The sequence below is a fragment of the Melanerpes formicivorus genome, unplaced genomic scaffold (assembly GCF_026170545.1).
Source record: "Melanerpes formicivorus ecotype bairdi unplaced genomic scaffold, bMelFor1.0.p_v2 SCAF_14, whole genome shotgun sequence".
Classification (NCBI taxonomy): domain Eukaryota; kingdom Metazoa; phylum Chordata; class Aves; order Piciformes; family Picidae; genus Melanerpes; species Melanerpes formicivorus.
The window spans coordinates 11679957-11696129 of record NW_027142366.1 but is presented as its reverse complement, the minus strand read 5'-3'; the positions used below and the strand labels follow the sequence as shown (position 1 = coordinate 11696129).

At 57.1% G+C, this 16173-nt stretch overlaps 1 protein-coding gene across 1 annotated transcript in view; it reads right to left on the bottom strand.

Moving 5' to 3' along the window:
- Nucleotides 1–11971: 11971 nt before the first annotated feature.
- The window catches only part of CACNG3 (calcium voltage-gated channel auxiliary subunit gamma 3), a 34335-nt gene continuing 30133 nt past the window's right edge, over nucleotides 11972–16173 (bottom strand). The window contains exons 3-4 of the mRNA XM_068147406.1: nucleotides 15134–15274; nucleotides 11972–13046 (exon numbers count right to left, since the gene is read on the bottom strand). Coding sequence (XP_068003507.1) covers nucleotides 12535–13046; nucleotides 15134–15274 — 653 coding nt within the window. The 3' untranslated portion in view covers nucleotides 11972–12534. The remainder of the gene's footprint in view (nucleotides 13047–15133; nucleotides 15275–16173) is intronic.

The window sequence follows — 16173 nt, the reverse complement described above, 5'->3', positions numbered from 1 at the left end:
TGATGGGGGTGGCTGTATCTGTTAGGAAGGGCACAAACACCCCCTTGGTAGCACACAAAGTGACATCTGGCAGCAAATTCAGAGGGTTTCTGCACACTACAGCTCCATGCTCATAGCCTTTCCCAGTGCCCTCACTGGAGTGAGCACAGAGGACATCAGAGTCCAACAGCATGGAGCAGCCAAGGCTCTGCTGCAGCAGCTGAACCCTCTGCACAGGGAGCAAACACTGCTGGACCACAACCAACAGCTTCTGCACCATCCCCAGGGCTCCTCCTGGGCTCCCCAGTGAGAACACCGTTGGGTCTGTCCTCAGCAGTACTCATCAGCCTCTGCTGCTCCCAGGTCCTTGACTCAACCCCTTCCCATTTCAAATCTCTGCCTTCTGTGCAGCCTCTTGGCCACATCCACCCATGCACATCAAAGCAACTTCAGCTCTCCTGCTTCCCAGCTTCAAGAAACCTTTTACATCAGAGTTAATTAGAGGGATCAAAGGGCCCTTCTCTGTCCTCTGGAGCGTCCTTCAGCCCTGGCCAAGCCTGGCTGGCAGTGCAGGCAGCTATTAGAAGGTGCAGATGCCAGCTTCCAGGAGCTGGAGAGTCGAGATGGAGCATTTCTGCCCTGCAAGCCCCCCCTGCGTGGCTGCCCTAATCAGGAGACTGTGCTGAGTTTGTGGAATTGGCTGCTGATGGGTCTGTGGTGGTTGGCTTTATCCTCAGGATGCTGCTTTGAGTCATCTCAGTTCTGAGTCACCAGCAGCCGTTAAGCCCTTGGAGATAAGGGCCTGATCCAGCTCTTTCTACTGGTACTTTTCCCTCTGCACTTGTGCTCCAAAAGGGGAATAAATCCAGGAGAGGTGAGGGGCTGGTGGGATCACACCAGGACGTGCCATGGGGTCACTCCCTCACACCAACTCTCGTGTCACCTTGAGGAGCCAGGGCTCTCAGCCACTGCTGCTCACTGGTCTGGGGGGGCTCCTGTCCCTCCTGGAACCCCTGCTTGTGTGAGATGACCCTGCTGGAGCCCCTCCCTGTCCCTGCTCCCTGTCCCTGCTCCCTGTCCCAGTGTGGCTCAGCCCCACCAGAGGATACAGCCCCCAGGAAGGACCAGCTGGAATCTAGCATTGTTTGCAGCCTTCCTTTGAACACCTTCTATGTGTCCCTCCTTAAACTGGTCCCAGATTTATGTCAGCTGTAGCTAAATGTGTGCTTGGGTTTTTCTCCATCTGAAACCTGTCTGGGTTAAACTCCACTTTGTGCCACCCACTGTCCAAACCTTCCACACGCAGACAGACACCTGCAGACCACAACCATCACCTGCCAACCCTCTCTAACAAGACACAGCAGCTCACCTCTTTAATCTTTGCCCTGGGGCAGGTTTTCAGACCTCCAGCAGCTCTTGTAGCTCTTGCCAGGACTCTATAGCTTCTTAACACCTTGCTGGGAGGTCACCAGCACTGGCCACAGGACATTACTGGTCACACTGGTGCTGGACAGAGAGAACATTCTGCCTGCTGGTACCCAGGAATCACATTTTAACTGCAGCATCATGCTGGGACTGCATCCAGCTGGTGCTTGCCCTATGTCCTAACGACTTCTGCAGAGCCATCCCATCCTGAGACCTGCTCCTCCTTACCCAGCCCCTCGTTGCTGGTCACACCCCCTCACCTCCCCACTGCCCCAACACCCTGGGGGGCACTGACCCCTGGAAAGCCCTCCCGAGGTCCCTCTTTTGGTTTGCTTCTTGGTACCTTCAGCTTAGCACAAAGCATGCTGTTTCCTGGAGAAACATCTCTCTTCCCAACCTCACCCAAGACTGAGGAGGAAAGGCTGCATCCTCTGGTGCAGTGAGACCCACCTGAGCTGGAGATGTCCCTGCTCACTGCAGGCAGGGTGGACAAGATGACTTTTGAGGGTTCTTTCCAAGCTGATACATTCTGTGATCCTGTGAACAGTGTTGCCTGGTCAGCCCCAGCCCATCTGTGCTCCTCTCAGCACCCCACTGATGCTGCTCTGCTGGGCTCCAGCCTTTCCCATCAGCCTGGAGGGCAGGAGATCTTTCTTTAGTGGTGCTGCCCTGCAACACCCCCTTAGAGCTCAGCTGGGCTGCGTTGGCCTCACCCATCTCTCAGGGCTGACTTTCTCCTCCTGGGCCATGCTCTGTGCTCCAGGGAGTGGCAGCCACATTTGCATGCAGTTTAAGAGCTGCTGGGCAATTCAATTGAATTCTAATGATTGCCTATCACACATTAGCAATTTCCAGCGTGCTAACATTAATTGCTAACAAGATGATAAGAGCATCAGGCAGGCAGGATGGAGCAGGCCTTTGCTTGCTTGGGAGCAAAGTGTGGAAGCAGAGTGAGATACCCCTGCAGACATGGGGATCTGACAGCTGGAAGCTGTTGCCTGGCCTGGGAGGACTGGGTTTGGCATCACCTTCAGCCTTCCCAGGGCGGGAGCTCAAAGCAGGCTGAGATTCCCAGTTCTCAGGCTTGGCTTCCTCACAGAACAGCAACCTTTGCAAGGTCACGCTGTGTGCAGCTGGGGATCAGCTCTGCTGAGGAGGTACATGGGCTCCCCTCCCCTTCTCAGGGGGGTTGAGTTTGTCTTGTTGTATTTATGGAAAGTTCAATCAAAGAACTTTCCAACTTTGGTTGGTTCTCAAGATGCAGCTCCCTAATCCCTGTCCAGAGCACACCCCTGCAGATGTTCCCCCAGGGAGAAGGAGATGGCAGGATGGGCATGGGGCAGGAGACCAAGCCTCTTTGTCCCAGTGCCATCATGTCTGTCACTTCTGAGGCAGTCACTGCAGTGGCCTTCACCTCTGCCAGGCTGGTATCATGATTAAAATACCTCTGGTAGCTGTGTGGATGGACGTGCTGGTGGTTATGGGATGGATGTGGACATTCAGCTTCAGCTAGGTGCTGTTCAGCTAGCTGCTGTTATGGTTTAGCGGGACCTGCTCTGTGCTTGCCAGCAATGCTCTGTCAGGCTCTGAGCTGCCAGGAAGTCCTTGCCCTGTCACAGCCAATGTGTTAAACAACCTCACATCACAGAGGGAAAGAGAGGAGATCAAAGCTGAGGCAGCTGGAGCAGCCTCTGTGGATGAGCATATCCCTTTGGATAGATACTCAAGGGCAGGAGGAGACCCAGCAGCTGTGAAGTGAACCCAAACAGAAGGCGGTGGGAGCTGCTGGCTTGCAGGGAAACCCTTCCTGAGGGGATGCCTGGGCTCAGCTGCTGGGCTTGGGAGGGCTTCAGGGGAGGAAGCTGGCCAGCTGGGAGCACAGGGGTGTCCCCATGGCCAGGATGGCAGCTGAGATGGAATCCTCACATGTTTCTGTGCCAGGAGGCAGAAGGAGAGGGCTCTGGTGCAGGGTGACTGCCAGCACATATGTGGAACTGGTGTGAAGCACAGCAGGCAGGAGAATCAGAGAGTGGTAGGGGTTGGAAGGGGCCTCTGGAGATTCACACCCCCCCTGCCAAAGCAAGCTCACGTAGGGGAGGTCACAGAGGAACACACCCAGGTGGGTGCCCTTCTGTGCTCCAGAAGAGCACAAGCTCCTCTTAGCATTCCCTTCACCCTCCTCATCTCCACATCACCCAGCCTGGACCTACCTCAGGCTATGAGCAGCTGCCTGGAGCAGGCTCAGTTCACCTGCAACAATAAAGATTTCATAGCAGGATCCTTCCACTGAGGCAATTTTGCCCCGGGGGGTTATTGATCTACTGAAACAAACAATCAAACAACAAAGAGACCCAACCCAAGGCCAGCCCGGCGTGAGTCAGAGCGTCTGCAGCACACACCCGCGGTAAATCACATTTGGAGAGATGCTGAGTGACAGTGCCCAGGAAATGTATGCAGATTCCTCCCGTAATCCTTCTCCTCCAGCTGAAGCAGCAATTCCTGCCTCATGCAAATGCTGCACCAGAGCCTCGCCACATCAAACGGGGATGAGCCGCTGACGATCCCTCCCGATCGTCTTCATCGTGCTCATGAATAGTCATCTCCTACAGAAGAGGGTTTGGTGATGCCTCAGAAGTGCCCGACGGCTGCTGCCGATCCTCCTTCCAGCTGCAGCTGTTGTGGCTGTCCAGGTCAATCAGCTCTCACCAACCTTGCAAGCAGATTTCATGCTCCTTTCCCTTCTCTCTTCATGCATCCCTTGAGTGGCTTAAGGTTTAATGGGCTCTGCTAATGAGCCCGGAGGGGGAGCAGAGCAGCACAGCAGAGTCCTGGACCAACCTCTCCACTTCCCCATCTCTCCACTTCCCCATCTCTCCACTTCCCCATCTCTCCACTTCCCCATCTCTCCACCTCCCCATCTCTCCACCTCCCCATCTCTCCACCTCCCCATCTCTCCACCTCCCCATCTCTCCACTTCCCCATCTTTTCACCTCCTCATCTCTCCACCTCCCCATCTCTCCACTTCCCCATCTCTTCACCTCCCCATCTCCACTGTGGCTGCAGCCCCTGCTTCCAAACCTTCCCCTGCAAACCCAGTCCGGCTTTCAAGGCTCTGGTACAGCTCCATCATGGGATGACAAAGGAATTAAGGCTGGGAAGGTCCAACACCCAGTTCAGACCATTGCCACATGCACATCCATGTGCTTGGCCAGAACTTTGGACTGTTTTCTGAAGTTCCTGCAGAACCAGGGCAGCAGCAGCAGCTCCTCCAGCCCCAGCTGTGTGCTCATCTGTGTGGTGTGTGGGAGGCTCCTGCTCTCTGGTCCCATCTTGGAGCTGCTGTTCTGGAGAAGACAGAGCAAGCAGGTGGAAAGGTCATGGGTAGCTTGGCTCTTGGAGAGTGAAAGAAAGGGATAAGCTGTGGATCTGTAATTGTGGTGGTGGAGGGAGCCAGGACTCTGGTGGTTCTTCAGCCTTTGCCTTGTTTCTCCGAGGAACTGCTCTGTCGGGGAGCTGCCCATGGACTAATGTGTGGCATTTCACGTGCCACCACTTGTAGGTCAAGTCTCAGCAGCACAAGGCTCATCCTGCCAGATCTGGGCCTTAATCCTGGTGCCTGGCAGCCATCAGATTAACAGAGGAGCTGCTGCAGCACTGATGGGGCTGTGCTGGCTCGGGGTGAGGGGCAGGTGGGGCCTGTCACATGCTGGGTGTCAGCTTTAAGTGCTGAACCTTGCAGACCTGAGCAGCCTGAACAGGAGAAGTGGTCCTGTCATGGGCAGGGTGCTGCTCTCTACCTGTGCCAGCCATGCCAGTGCCATGGTGCCTGTCCCCATCCTGTCCTCTCCTGTTCAGCACCATGGCTGTTCAGCCCCCCACCAAATGGCTTCAGCCGTGCCCCCAACCCACATCCCACTGCTCTCCAGCTCCTCCAGCCCCAAACTCCAGATGTCTCAAGGATGGGGTGAGGGGTGTGCAGATGTGTGGGGTTAATCCTGACATGTTTCCCAGGCTGCCCAGGGAGGTTGTGAAGTCTTCTTCTTGACATTGCCATCCTGGGAAGGCTGCTGTGGGTGCCCCTGCTTTAGCAGGGGGTTGGACTGGGGGATCCCCACACTGCTGGGATTCAGGGATTTCCTGCAGACTCCTTGGCCAAAGCTGGCAGCTGGGCAGAACTCAGTGTGTGCACCTGCAAGGGACCACATCAGCACTGACTGTGCCATGGGGGAGCACAGGGTAACTCCCTATGAGGGGATGCTCTGGTACATGCAGCCAGCTCCTGCTGCAGCCAATCCTATGATCTGGGCATCAGCCACAGTGCCCAAGCATGTGCTGTGCCATCCCTAGACACAGCCCCAGCCCCTTAATGCAGCTGCCAGGGATGTCTCATGCTGCTCAGGCCCCTGGCAGCACACAGGACACAGCTCTGCCCATCAAAGCAAGGTCTAAGTCTGGCACAGTGTGCCCGTGGCCAGTGCCACCTCACTCCAGTCACACAGCTCCTTCACTGGCTTGTTCTGCTCTGAGCCCAACCTGCAGAACCTCATGGGCACCAGCATCTGGGGTAGGAAACCAACTGCTCTGCTCAGAGGCAGTCCCTGCCTGCTGCCTTTTTTTCTCTTTGCTTGCTTTCTCTCTCTCTCTCTCTCTCTCTTTGTTCTCTTTTCCTTTCTCTTCAAATCTTCCTTTGAACCCCAAACTTCCTGTAGTTTGAAATGGACAATCAGGGCCACTCTGGCAGCTGCAAGCCCAAGAGCTTCAGCTCCTGGCAGGAGGATCAGAAGCACAAAACTCTTTCTTTGAGGCAGATGATGCATTCATCTCGCTCATTTGAAACAAAATATGATTTGCAATTTAACTTTCCCTAATGAGCTCCCGCTATTATCCCCTTTCCATAATGGCTGGTGGCACTGGAACAGATTGTTGGTGCACATGGTTTACAAAACATTTTCAATGCAAGCCCCGGGTTTTTTTCTTATTTTAAATAGCAGCAGCTGCTAAGCACGATAATTATTGGATTTCATCAAAATAAACTCACCGAACTGCGGCTCGGCGTCGCTCCTCTCCCTGCCGCCGCTCCGCTCCCTGCCCGCCGCTCCTCTCCCTGCCGCCGCTCCTCTCCCTGCCCGCCGCTCCTCTCCCTGCCGCCGCTCCTCTCCCTGCCGCCGCTCCGCTCCCTGCCCGCCGCTCCTCTCCCTGCCCTCCGCTCCTCTCCCTGCCGCCGCTCCTCTCCCTGCCGCCGCTCCGCTCCCTGCCCGCCGCTCCTCTCCCTGCCGCCGCTCCTCTCCCTGCCCGCCGCTCCTCTCCCTGCCGCCGCTCGTCTCCCTGCCCGCCGCTCCTCTCCCTGCCGCCGCTCCTCTCCCTGCCCGCCGCTCCTCTCCCTGCCGCCGCTCCGTTCCCTGCCCTCCGCTCCTCTCCCTGCCGCCGCTCCGCTCCCTGCCGCCGCTCCGTTCCCTGCCCGCCGCTCCTCTCCCTGCCGCCGCTCCGCTCCCTGCCGTCGCTCCTCTCCCTGCCCGCCGCTCCTCTCCCTGCCCGCCGCTCCGCTCCCTGCCCGCCGCTCCTCTCCCTGCCGCCGCTCCGCTCCCTGCCCGCCGCTCCTCTCCCTGCCCGCCGCTCCTCTCCCTGCCCGCCGCTCCGCTCCCTGCCGCCGCTCCTCTCCCTGCCCGCCGCTCGCCGAAGGACCTAGGGGTTACTAAAGGAGCTGAAGCTTTGGTTCTCCAAGGAGAGAGCAGCACTACAGACATAAGCCTGGCACCTGCAGGGCCAGGATGGGCAGGAGGCAAATCCTCACCCTGGGAATCATAGAGGTGTGGAGGCTGGAAGAGACCTCTGAGGTCATCAAGTTGGCCTTCACTGTACTAACCCCAACGCATCTCTGGTGGCCCTAGCCCAGCCCAGCCCAGCTTGGGACAGTATCACCTGCAGGCTCCAAACAAAAGCTCTGCCACCCTCACCAGGGTTTTGTAGCACCAGTGACATTTCCACTGTCCCCCTGGCCAGGTGCTTGCCTTGGCACTGCTCTGCAGCCCATCCCCAAACTCTTGTGTCTGCCAAATTCCCACCGAGCAGTGGCGACTGCCACCTTCCCCTGTAGCCACCTCATCACCCCCTGCTGCAGCCATGGCCCCAGCTGCTCACCCCCTTGACTCCAAACTGCTTGCCTTCATCCCTCCAGACCTGCTGAAGCTGCTGAGCACCACATCCATTACCACTCAGCTGGGCACCTGCAAGGGCACCCCAGGGATCATCCTGCCCACACTGCTCTCATCCCACCCCTGTGTCTGTCCCTAGGGCTGCCAAGGGCTCCCATGACTGCTTCCCCTTCTCCTCCACTTCCAAGCAGCTTCTCAGCTCCTAGGAGCACTGCACACTCCCTTCCCAGCTGACCAGCACAGGCAGACATCCAGAAATCCATCACTTAGCTCCTGGCTATACAACACAAGGATGATGGTGCTGGAAGCTGCTGGCACTGGAGAGACCCATACCTCCAGGGGCAGCCTCCAGCCCTGCCCACCCTCCAGGACCTGCTTTGCTGGAGGAAATCCACAGAAACCAGCAGCACTATTTGCCATGCACTGGGACCAAGTGCTTGCTTGAGGAAAAAAAAGCCTGGGCAGAGTCAAGTGTCCATGTCCCCAGCCAAGGCTGAGCCCTGTTGAGGGCACAGCTTCCTCTGGGCAGCTCCAGCCAGCACTGCTACTCTCATGGTGGAGAGAAGCCCATAGTCATGGAGGCAGAAAGGATGCAAAGGAGGTTCTGGTGCCATGCTCCTGAAAACATCAGTGGCAGGCTGGGTGAAAACCTTCCAGGTTCCCAGCCTCCTTCTGGAGACTTTATACAATCTGGGAGTCTTTGTGCCAAAACAGGCAGGGACATGCTTGCCAGGCCCTTGGCCAGAGGGTCTCCAGGTGAGGAGACAGATGAGGCTGGTTGTGGCTGTCCCCATAGGGTCTGGCTCCCCTCTCATGCTGGCTGGTACTGCCTGTCCCTGCTGGTGCAGGAGGCAGCCAACACTGTGACAGTGGTGTGAATGCTAATGAGGCTGGAAGGAGCGAGAATAGCTAAGGAAACCAGAGAGGGAGGAAAGAAAGTTGCCTAACAAAAGCTAAAACCCACTGCACGTGGATGGAAAGAGAGCAGAAAGCTGCAGCCCCTTGGCCTTAGGGAGGGTCTTGATGTGACTGAGGACATGGAGCTTCAGTGAGGGGGGAATTTGGTCCTCTGCTCATTTAGACTCAAATTTTGCAGATCTGTACCACACAGAGTGGAAACAGGACACAAACAGGACACAAACTCCTGCCCTTCCCAGGACCTGCAGCTCAGCCCATGCTTACTTCAGGCCAACACTCCTGGACACTTCTGAGCCTGCTGCCAAGAGAGAGCAGAGACCTTCTGAGAACTGTGATGACAAACCCCAGGAGATGGAAGGGGAGGATGGTTTGTGCAGCTCCAGCACTACCTGTCCTCTGCTGGGCAGGGTGAGAGTAACCTGGAGTGATGGACATCTTGGCAGGCTCCTTTTGACCAGAGACAGGAACCAGCCCATTGAGGAGAAGGGAAGACTCTGCTTAACTTAAAAATATCTCAGTGGCATCTGTGCAAAGTGGCACCTCTCAGACGTGGCACACACACACTCTTGTCAGTCTGCTTCCTCTGGTGCTGTCTGGGGACCTGTCACCAGAGACACCACCACCAGTAGCTCCCATGTGTTGTCCCAGCATTGCCTGCACCGGGCTGCTGGCAGGGTGGGACTGGGATGTCCTCACACCGTGGGGGTTCCCCCAGCAGTCCTGGTGCCCAGCACCTCAGGAGCTGGTGCTTTGTTGAAGACTGTCTGCTGAGAGGTTTGATCATCTGGAAGCACCAAGACCATGAACAACCTGCCTAAGAGCTGTGGCACATGACAAGCCCTAGGTCCCATTTTAAGCTCTGCCATAACTGAGGACTCCCAGGTCTCCAACTGCCCTCACCAAGTACTGGGATCTACTCACCCAGCAAGACCCAGCAGTAATTCATCTACTCCTCACCAGTCCTGTTCTGACCCTTCACCAGCTCTCTGGACCTGCTCCAGCCCCTCAATGTCCTTCTTGGAGTGAGGGGCCTGAAACTGAACCCAGGATTCAACATGCAGCCTCACCATGCCCAGCATGGGGGGGACAATCCCTGACCTGGTCCTGTTAACCACTTCCCTTGTGCTGAGCAGTGTGATGATGACAAGTGGACCCCTCCTGCATGGAACCACAGCTCTCTACAGCTCCTGAGCCAGAGTGCTGCAGAACTCATGGGCAGGGGGTTAATTGTGGATCTTTGTGAGGGACAGCAGAGGTCTGGGGTCCATTAGTAACTTACCTAAGCAAACCCTGTTGAAGCCTCCAGCGAAAAGCTGCAGGATGGAGCTGTGGGGCAGATCTGGCCAGACCTGCAGCCACCTCCAGGTAAGTGGAGGTGCAGCTCATCCCATGCCTCAGGCTGCCAGTCCCTCCACTACTTTGTTTTTAAATATTTCCCCAAGATCCCAGTGCTGTGCTCCTGGGCTGCTTCTAACACAAGCAATCGGCAAGTGCACCAATTAAGAAGCCTAATTAGCATCTGAGTCACTCTTCTCCACAAGCTCCCTTCACAGGGCTAGCAAGTAAATGGTGATGGTGCTGAAACCCTGCAGCCCCATGCAGCTGGGACCTGCCGAGGGCAGATGGTCCTTGCTGGTAGATGGTGACACTGGGGGTGTCTGAGGGGTCCAGGAGGGATTTTGCTCCAGCAGAGCTCTCTTGCTGGGCTCCCCACTATGACCTGCCCATTACCATAGAATGGTTTGGGTTGGAAGGGACCTGAAAGCTCATCCAGTTCCAACCACCTGCCATGGGGCAGGGACACCTCCTGCTAGCCCAGGTTGTTCAAGGCCTCATCCAACATGGACTTGAACACCCCCACGAAGGGGCCATCCACAACCTCCCTGGGCAACCTATTCCAGTGTCTCCCCACTCTCACTGTCAAGAATTTCTTGCTACTCTCCAATCTCAATCTCCCCTCTTCCAGCTGAAAGCCATTGCCTCTTGTCCTGTCACTACAAGTCCTTGTCAAAAGTCCCTCCCCAGTTCTCCTGTAGCCCCCTTCAGGTACTGGAAGGCTGCTCTAAGGTCTCCCTGGAGGCTTCTCGAGAGCACTCATGACATACTCACTACTAGACACACTCCAACTTTGGACAGGAGATCCAGAACAAAACTGCTCCAAGAAGCTCACCCCAGGCACCAGAAGTTTTCCCCTGCACAGAGCAGCAGCAGCAGAAGAGCTCCACTGGCCCCAGATGATGCAGCTCCTAAGGAGTCCCATGGCTTCTGGTGAGAGGTTGAACAAGACTCCAGTTCAGTGACACATCACACCAGGATCAGCTGCTTCCTAATGGCCTCCCTTCAGTGCTCTGGCAAGATCTCAGTGTTGAAAGTCACCTCTCCAGCTGCTCACAGACACCTTGGCATGTCCAGGCTGATTCCTTCCCTGCCAGCCTGTGCCATCTGCAACCATGGCACCGTACAGACAGCTGGCATGGCCCTACCAGGCAGCTCAAAGCGGGTGGACACTCATACCCAGAACAAGAACAACTCCAACAGGTGCTTCACAAAACCACAGAAGGGGGCTGGGGGGAGTTGAAAGGGAGCTCTGGAGATCATCCAGTCCAAACCAAGGCAGCATTGCCTAGAGAAGGTCACACAGGAACACATCTGGGTGGGTTCTGAATGTCTCCAGAGATGGGCACTCCATGACCTCTCTGGGTATGAGAGGTGCTTCCCAAGAAGCTCTTACAGTTGGCTCTGGACTTGGCATTTCCCTGGGACAGCTGTCTTGCTGTGACTGTCCTGGGATGCCCATCTGCCCCCAGGGAGCAGACATGATCCCATCCTGGCACCTTTTGGGGCAAATGGCTTTTCTGAGCCACTCCTCTTGTGGTGCTCACCCTGTTGGTGCCCAGGCTCAGGGGGGTGCACAGGTACACACCCACACCCCATGCACCCCACGTCCCACCAGCCACTCCACAACACAAACCAGGGGAGGCACTGGGCTGGAGAGCAGGGTGGGGACTCCTCCAACCCCCTGCAGCTGGGGAGCCCCAACCCCGAGTACCCCACACAGCCACGGGAGAGGTGGCACACCCGTGGGACACGGTTTTGCAGCTGCCCACAGCAGCCTCAAGGTGACCTACTCAGCCAAGTGACTTTTTGGTTTTGCCAAACTGGGCAGCTTTTATTGTTGTTTTCCCACCACTCTCCCAGCCACCACCCAGACCCCAGGGGCACGCAGCCCACGGCCCAGCCCCCCTCCCCCAGCCCAGCCCAGCTCCTCCACAAGGCGTCGCCTCCTTGGTTGTGCCCAGGCAGCAACTTGTGCCTCTGGCTGCGTTCAAGTGAGGGAATTCACTGCAACATCAGAGGTTAGTGAAACGCTGGCTAACTGCTACCAGTCACTGGAGGAATGCTGCTCCTGAGTCCGTTTCATGGCCTGAATTGCACCGAAAGGAAGGAGAAAGGAAAGCAAGGAGGAAAGAAAGAAGCCCTTTCAAGACCACAGGAAATTGGAAAAGGATGATTTCTTCCAACCCAACATGACAAAAAAAAATTGAGTTCCAAGCTATTTAATGCATGCACGAAACGCCAAAGAGAAAGCCGGCCCCAGCCCCTGCAGCCACCCACCGGGGAAGGGGCTGGTGCCACAAGGGCTCCGAACTCCCCGTTTCCAGGCGGTTTCACCCCAATGTGCCTCCCGGGGGTGGGGGTTCTCGCGGCCAGGGCCACGGCCAGCAATTCCATGGACACACAGCTAAGGGAACACCGCGGTTATGAGCAACACGAAGGATGGAGACCTCGGGGAGTCACTCTCCCGGGTGGTGTTGGAAGCCCTGCTCAGTCTGTAGGGCACCACAGCCAGGGTCACAGCGCAGCCCCTGGCACGGGGGTGGGGGGTCCCGGTCCCTACGTGGGCGCGACAGCCCGGCCCGGCCGGCGGCATTTTTGGGGAGTGAAAAAAATCAGCCCCACAGGTAGGGGCAGGGCGAGCCATCTGGGTTTGTCCTTAAAAACAGGGTTGCAGGCGTCAGGAGGGCGGTGCCATGCAGCCCGCCAGCCCGGCCGTGCCCGCTCAGACCGGCGTGGTTCGTCTGTTGGCCGGGTTGTTGTGCAAAGCCTCCTTGAACTCTTTGGGGATGGAGTTGTGGACCTGTAAAAACCCGTGGTCCCGCTCCGAGTTGAGCAGCGTCCCCATGGTGACCTTGGAGGGATCCCTGGAGAGGGTGAACATGGAGATGTCGGTGGAGGGGATGGTGCCGAAGCCCTTGCTGATGGGCGACAAGTCCCGGGAGCGGGGTTCGGTGGAGCGGGAGCTGGAGCGCCGGCGGAAGCGGTAGCGGTAGGGCGGCAGGCGGGTGAAGGCGGTCCGCTTCAGCAGCTCCGAGTGCGACCTGGCGCGGATCTGGCGGTGCTTCTCGATGTACATGTGCACCGCCACCACCCCCACCACCTCGGCGATGATGAAGGACAGCGCCCCGAAGTAGAAGGACCAGCCGTAGGAGTAGCTCTTCTTGGAGTCGCTCTGCCCCGGGTCCCCCGCGTTGGCCGAGATGTAGACTATGATCCCAATGATGTTGCTGAGACCTTCAGGAGAGGAGGAGAGGGAGAGGAACTCGCTTGAGGGATCGTGCGATTGCAGCCCAGAAAGCCAATCCCATCCTGGGCTGCAGCAAGAGAAGCACAGCTGGCAGGTCGGGGGAGGTGATTCTCCCCCTCTATTCCACTCTGGTGAGACCCCACCTGGAGTACTGCATCCAGTTCTGGAGCCCCTAGTACAGGGAGAATCTGGAGGTGCTGGAACATATCCAGAGAAGGGCCACGAGGGTGATCAGAGGGCTGGAGCTCCTCTCCTATGAGGACAGACTGAGAGAGCTGGGGCTGTTCAGTCTGGAGAAGAGAAGGCTCTGAGGAGACCTTATTGTGGCCTTCCAGTATCTGAAGGGGGCTCCAAGAAAGCTGGGGAGGGACTTTTGAGGGTGTAAGGGAGTGATAGGACTGGGGGGAATGGAGCAAAAATAGCAATGGGTAGATTCAGTTGGATGGTAGGAAGTTCTTCCCCATGAAGGTGGCGAGAGCCTGGCAGAGGTTGCCCAGGAAGGTGGTGGAAGCCTCATGCCTGGAGGTTTTTAAGGCCAGGCTGGATGTGGCTGTGAGCAACCTGCTGTAGTGTGAGGTGTCCCTGCCCATGGCAGGGGGGTTGGAATTTGCTGATCCTTGAGGTCCCTTCCAACCCTAACAATTCTATGATTGTGGGACAGCAGTGAAAGTGCACAGGGTGGAGGAATCCATCCCTTATTCTGCCAGTCACAACCCAGAGGGTGCCCAGGAGGGTGTCAGGGGCCACAGCCCCCATCCCCAGCTCCCATGGGGAACCAACTCTTGTGTCAACATGCTGGGACCAAACCCCATCCTAGGGCTCTGCTGCTGTCCCCATTCCCCACCCATCTTCATGTGCAACCAGTGTGGATGTGTGCTCAGGTTCACTGGAGGGGCAGGAGGCACACCACCATTTGGTTTAGAAGAGGAACATTTCAGCTCTGCAGAGCTGCTCACTGAGCAATGGACCACAGGAACCTGTGGAAGGAGGGGACAGGCTCTGCTCAGTTGCACCCTGTGATAGGACAAGGGGCAACGTGAGGAGGAACTTCCTCACTGTGAGGGTCCCAGAGCACTGGAGCAGGCTGCCCAGAGGGGTTGTGGAGTCTCCTTCTCTGGAGACTTTCAAGCCCCATCTGGATGTGTTCCTGTGTGACCTGTGCTGGGTTCTATGGTCCTGCCCTGGCAGGGGGGTTGGACTTGATGACCTTGGGAGGTCCCTTCCAACCCCTAACATCTTGTGAAGCTGGCTAGTGCTGGGCACTGTGGCTGTGGCTTCAGAACAGCCACCCCATAGGGCATACTGATGATCCCTCTGGCACAAGCCCTGCACATCCCTGGCAGCACAGGGGAGAGGGAAAGGCTCCATCTCCTGCCATTCCTGGTGGAACCTGAAGCTTTCCTGGGCCTGTGGGCAGGTTTTGGCTGCCAGCAGTTCTGTGGGACTGTGCTGTGGGGCTGGAAGCAGCTGGAGTGCTCCTGGAGTTCCTTACTGAATCCATGATACATTTTCCTGCCATTGTTTGCTCATCTGCACCAGCAGCTCCCGCAGCCAAGGAGGAAGAGCAATTTGTGTCTTTGTGGGGAGAAGAAAAACCACCAAGCAGAGCAGTTCCTCCAGACAAAGCCCTTGTCACGGCATAATCAGCAGGACACGGAGCAATGACTAATCTAGAAGGAAGGGCCTCCAGAGAGTGGTTTTCCTTGCAGGACTGTGGCAGACTCTCTGCCAGGTCCTGGCTGCACCAGCGCCCAGCCCCGTGACCTGCTGCTTGGTGGTGACGGAGGGTAGAGCCCCTCCAAACCTGCTGCAGGCTCCTCCTGGGCTGCAGCACCCACATGGAGCCTGGTCAGGAGGAGCAGGGTGAAGCTGCCCAGCACCACAACCGCTCACCAGAAGCCTCTGCCGGTTTTACCCCAGCCAGGAGGACTTTTCCACCAGCACAGGAGAGCTCATGAACTTCAGAATCTGACAGCCCAGGAGGACCCACAACCCATCTCTAGCTCCCCTGTGTCCTCCCACGCTCCTGCCCCAGGAGGTCCACCCTCTCCAGACCCTGGCAGGCAGCTCCTACCTGCAGAGACAAAGAAGATGCCCGCGCTGAGGATGACGTTGTGTTTGCTCTTGTAGAACTCGCTGGCCGCCACGCATAGGCCCCCGAAGAAGAGCAGACCCACACTGAGGATGGGGAAGATGCTGGACGCTCTCACTGCACCTGTGGGACAGGAATTGGGGTAGGGTGGGCCCTTGACTGGGGATTCCCAGCACCTGCCAGCCAAAGCCAGCATCCAGATGGCATTATTGCAATGCTGCTCGTGGTCTCTCCCTATGACGTGTGGAGGATACCCAGCACCAGTCCCGGAGGCATCCTCTGCTTGTCCCTGAGCTTGCTGGGGAGGGCTGAAACACCTCTCCTGTGAGGACATATTGAGAGACTTGGGGCTGTTCAGTCTGGAGAAGAGAAGGCTCTGAGGAGACCTTATTGTGGCCTTCCAGTATCTGAAGGGGGCTACACTGGGGAGGGGCATTTTAGGCTGTTAGGGAGTGATAGGACTGTGGGGAGTGGAACAAAAATAGCAATGGGTAGATTCAGTTGGATGTTAGGAAGAAGTTCTTCACTATGAGGGTGGTGAGAGCCTGGCACAGGTTGCCCAGGGAGGTGGTGGAAACCTCATCCCTGGAGGTTTTTAAGGCCAGGCTAGATGTGGCTGTGAGCAACCTGCTGTGGTGTGAGGTGTCCCTGCCCATGGCAGGGGGGTTTGGAACTAGATGGTCCTTGAGGTCCCTTCCACCCCTGACAGTTCTATGATTCTATGCTCTGGAGCCCAGCAACCCCCTGTGTTCAGGCTTCCCCTTGCAGAAGCAGCTCAGGCCCTGCATTTCTTTCTTTTTTTTCCTCTCCTCCCAGACTATTTCAAGGAATTTTCCCTTCCAGCCTTGTCACACGCTCAGCACCAGCAACCTCCCTCCCCATCGCCCAACACACCACCCACAGGGCTGGGCTACGGACGTGACTCTGGAGCCTAGGACTGAAGAACTCCCCCTCTCCAGATCTCACCAGGCTGGCAAGGAACAGCACTGCCAACGGTGGGGGGGTCAGGGACCTGTCACTCA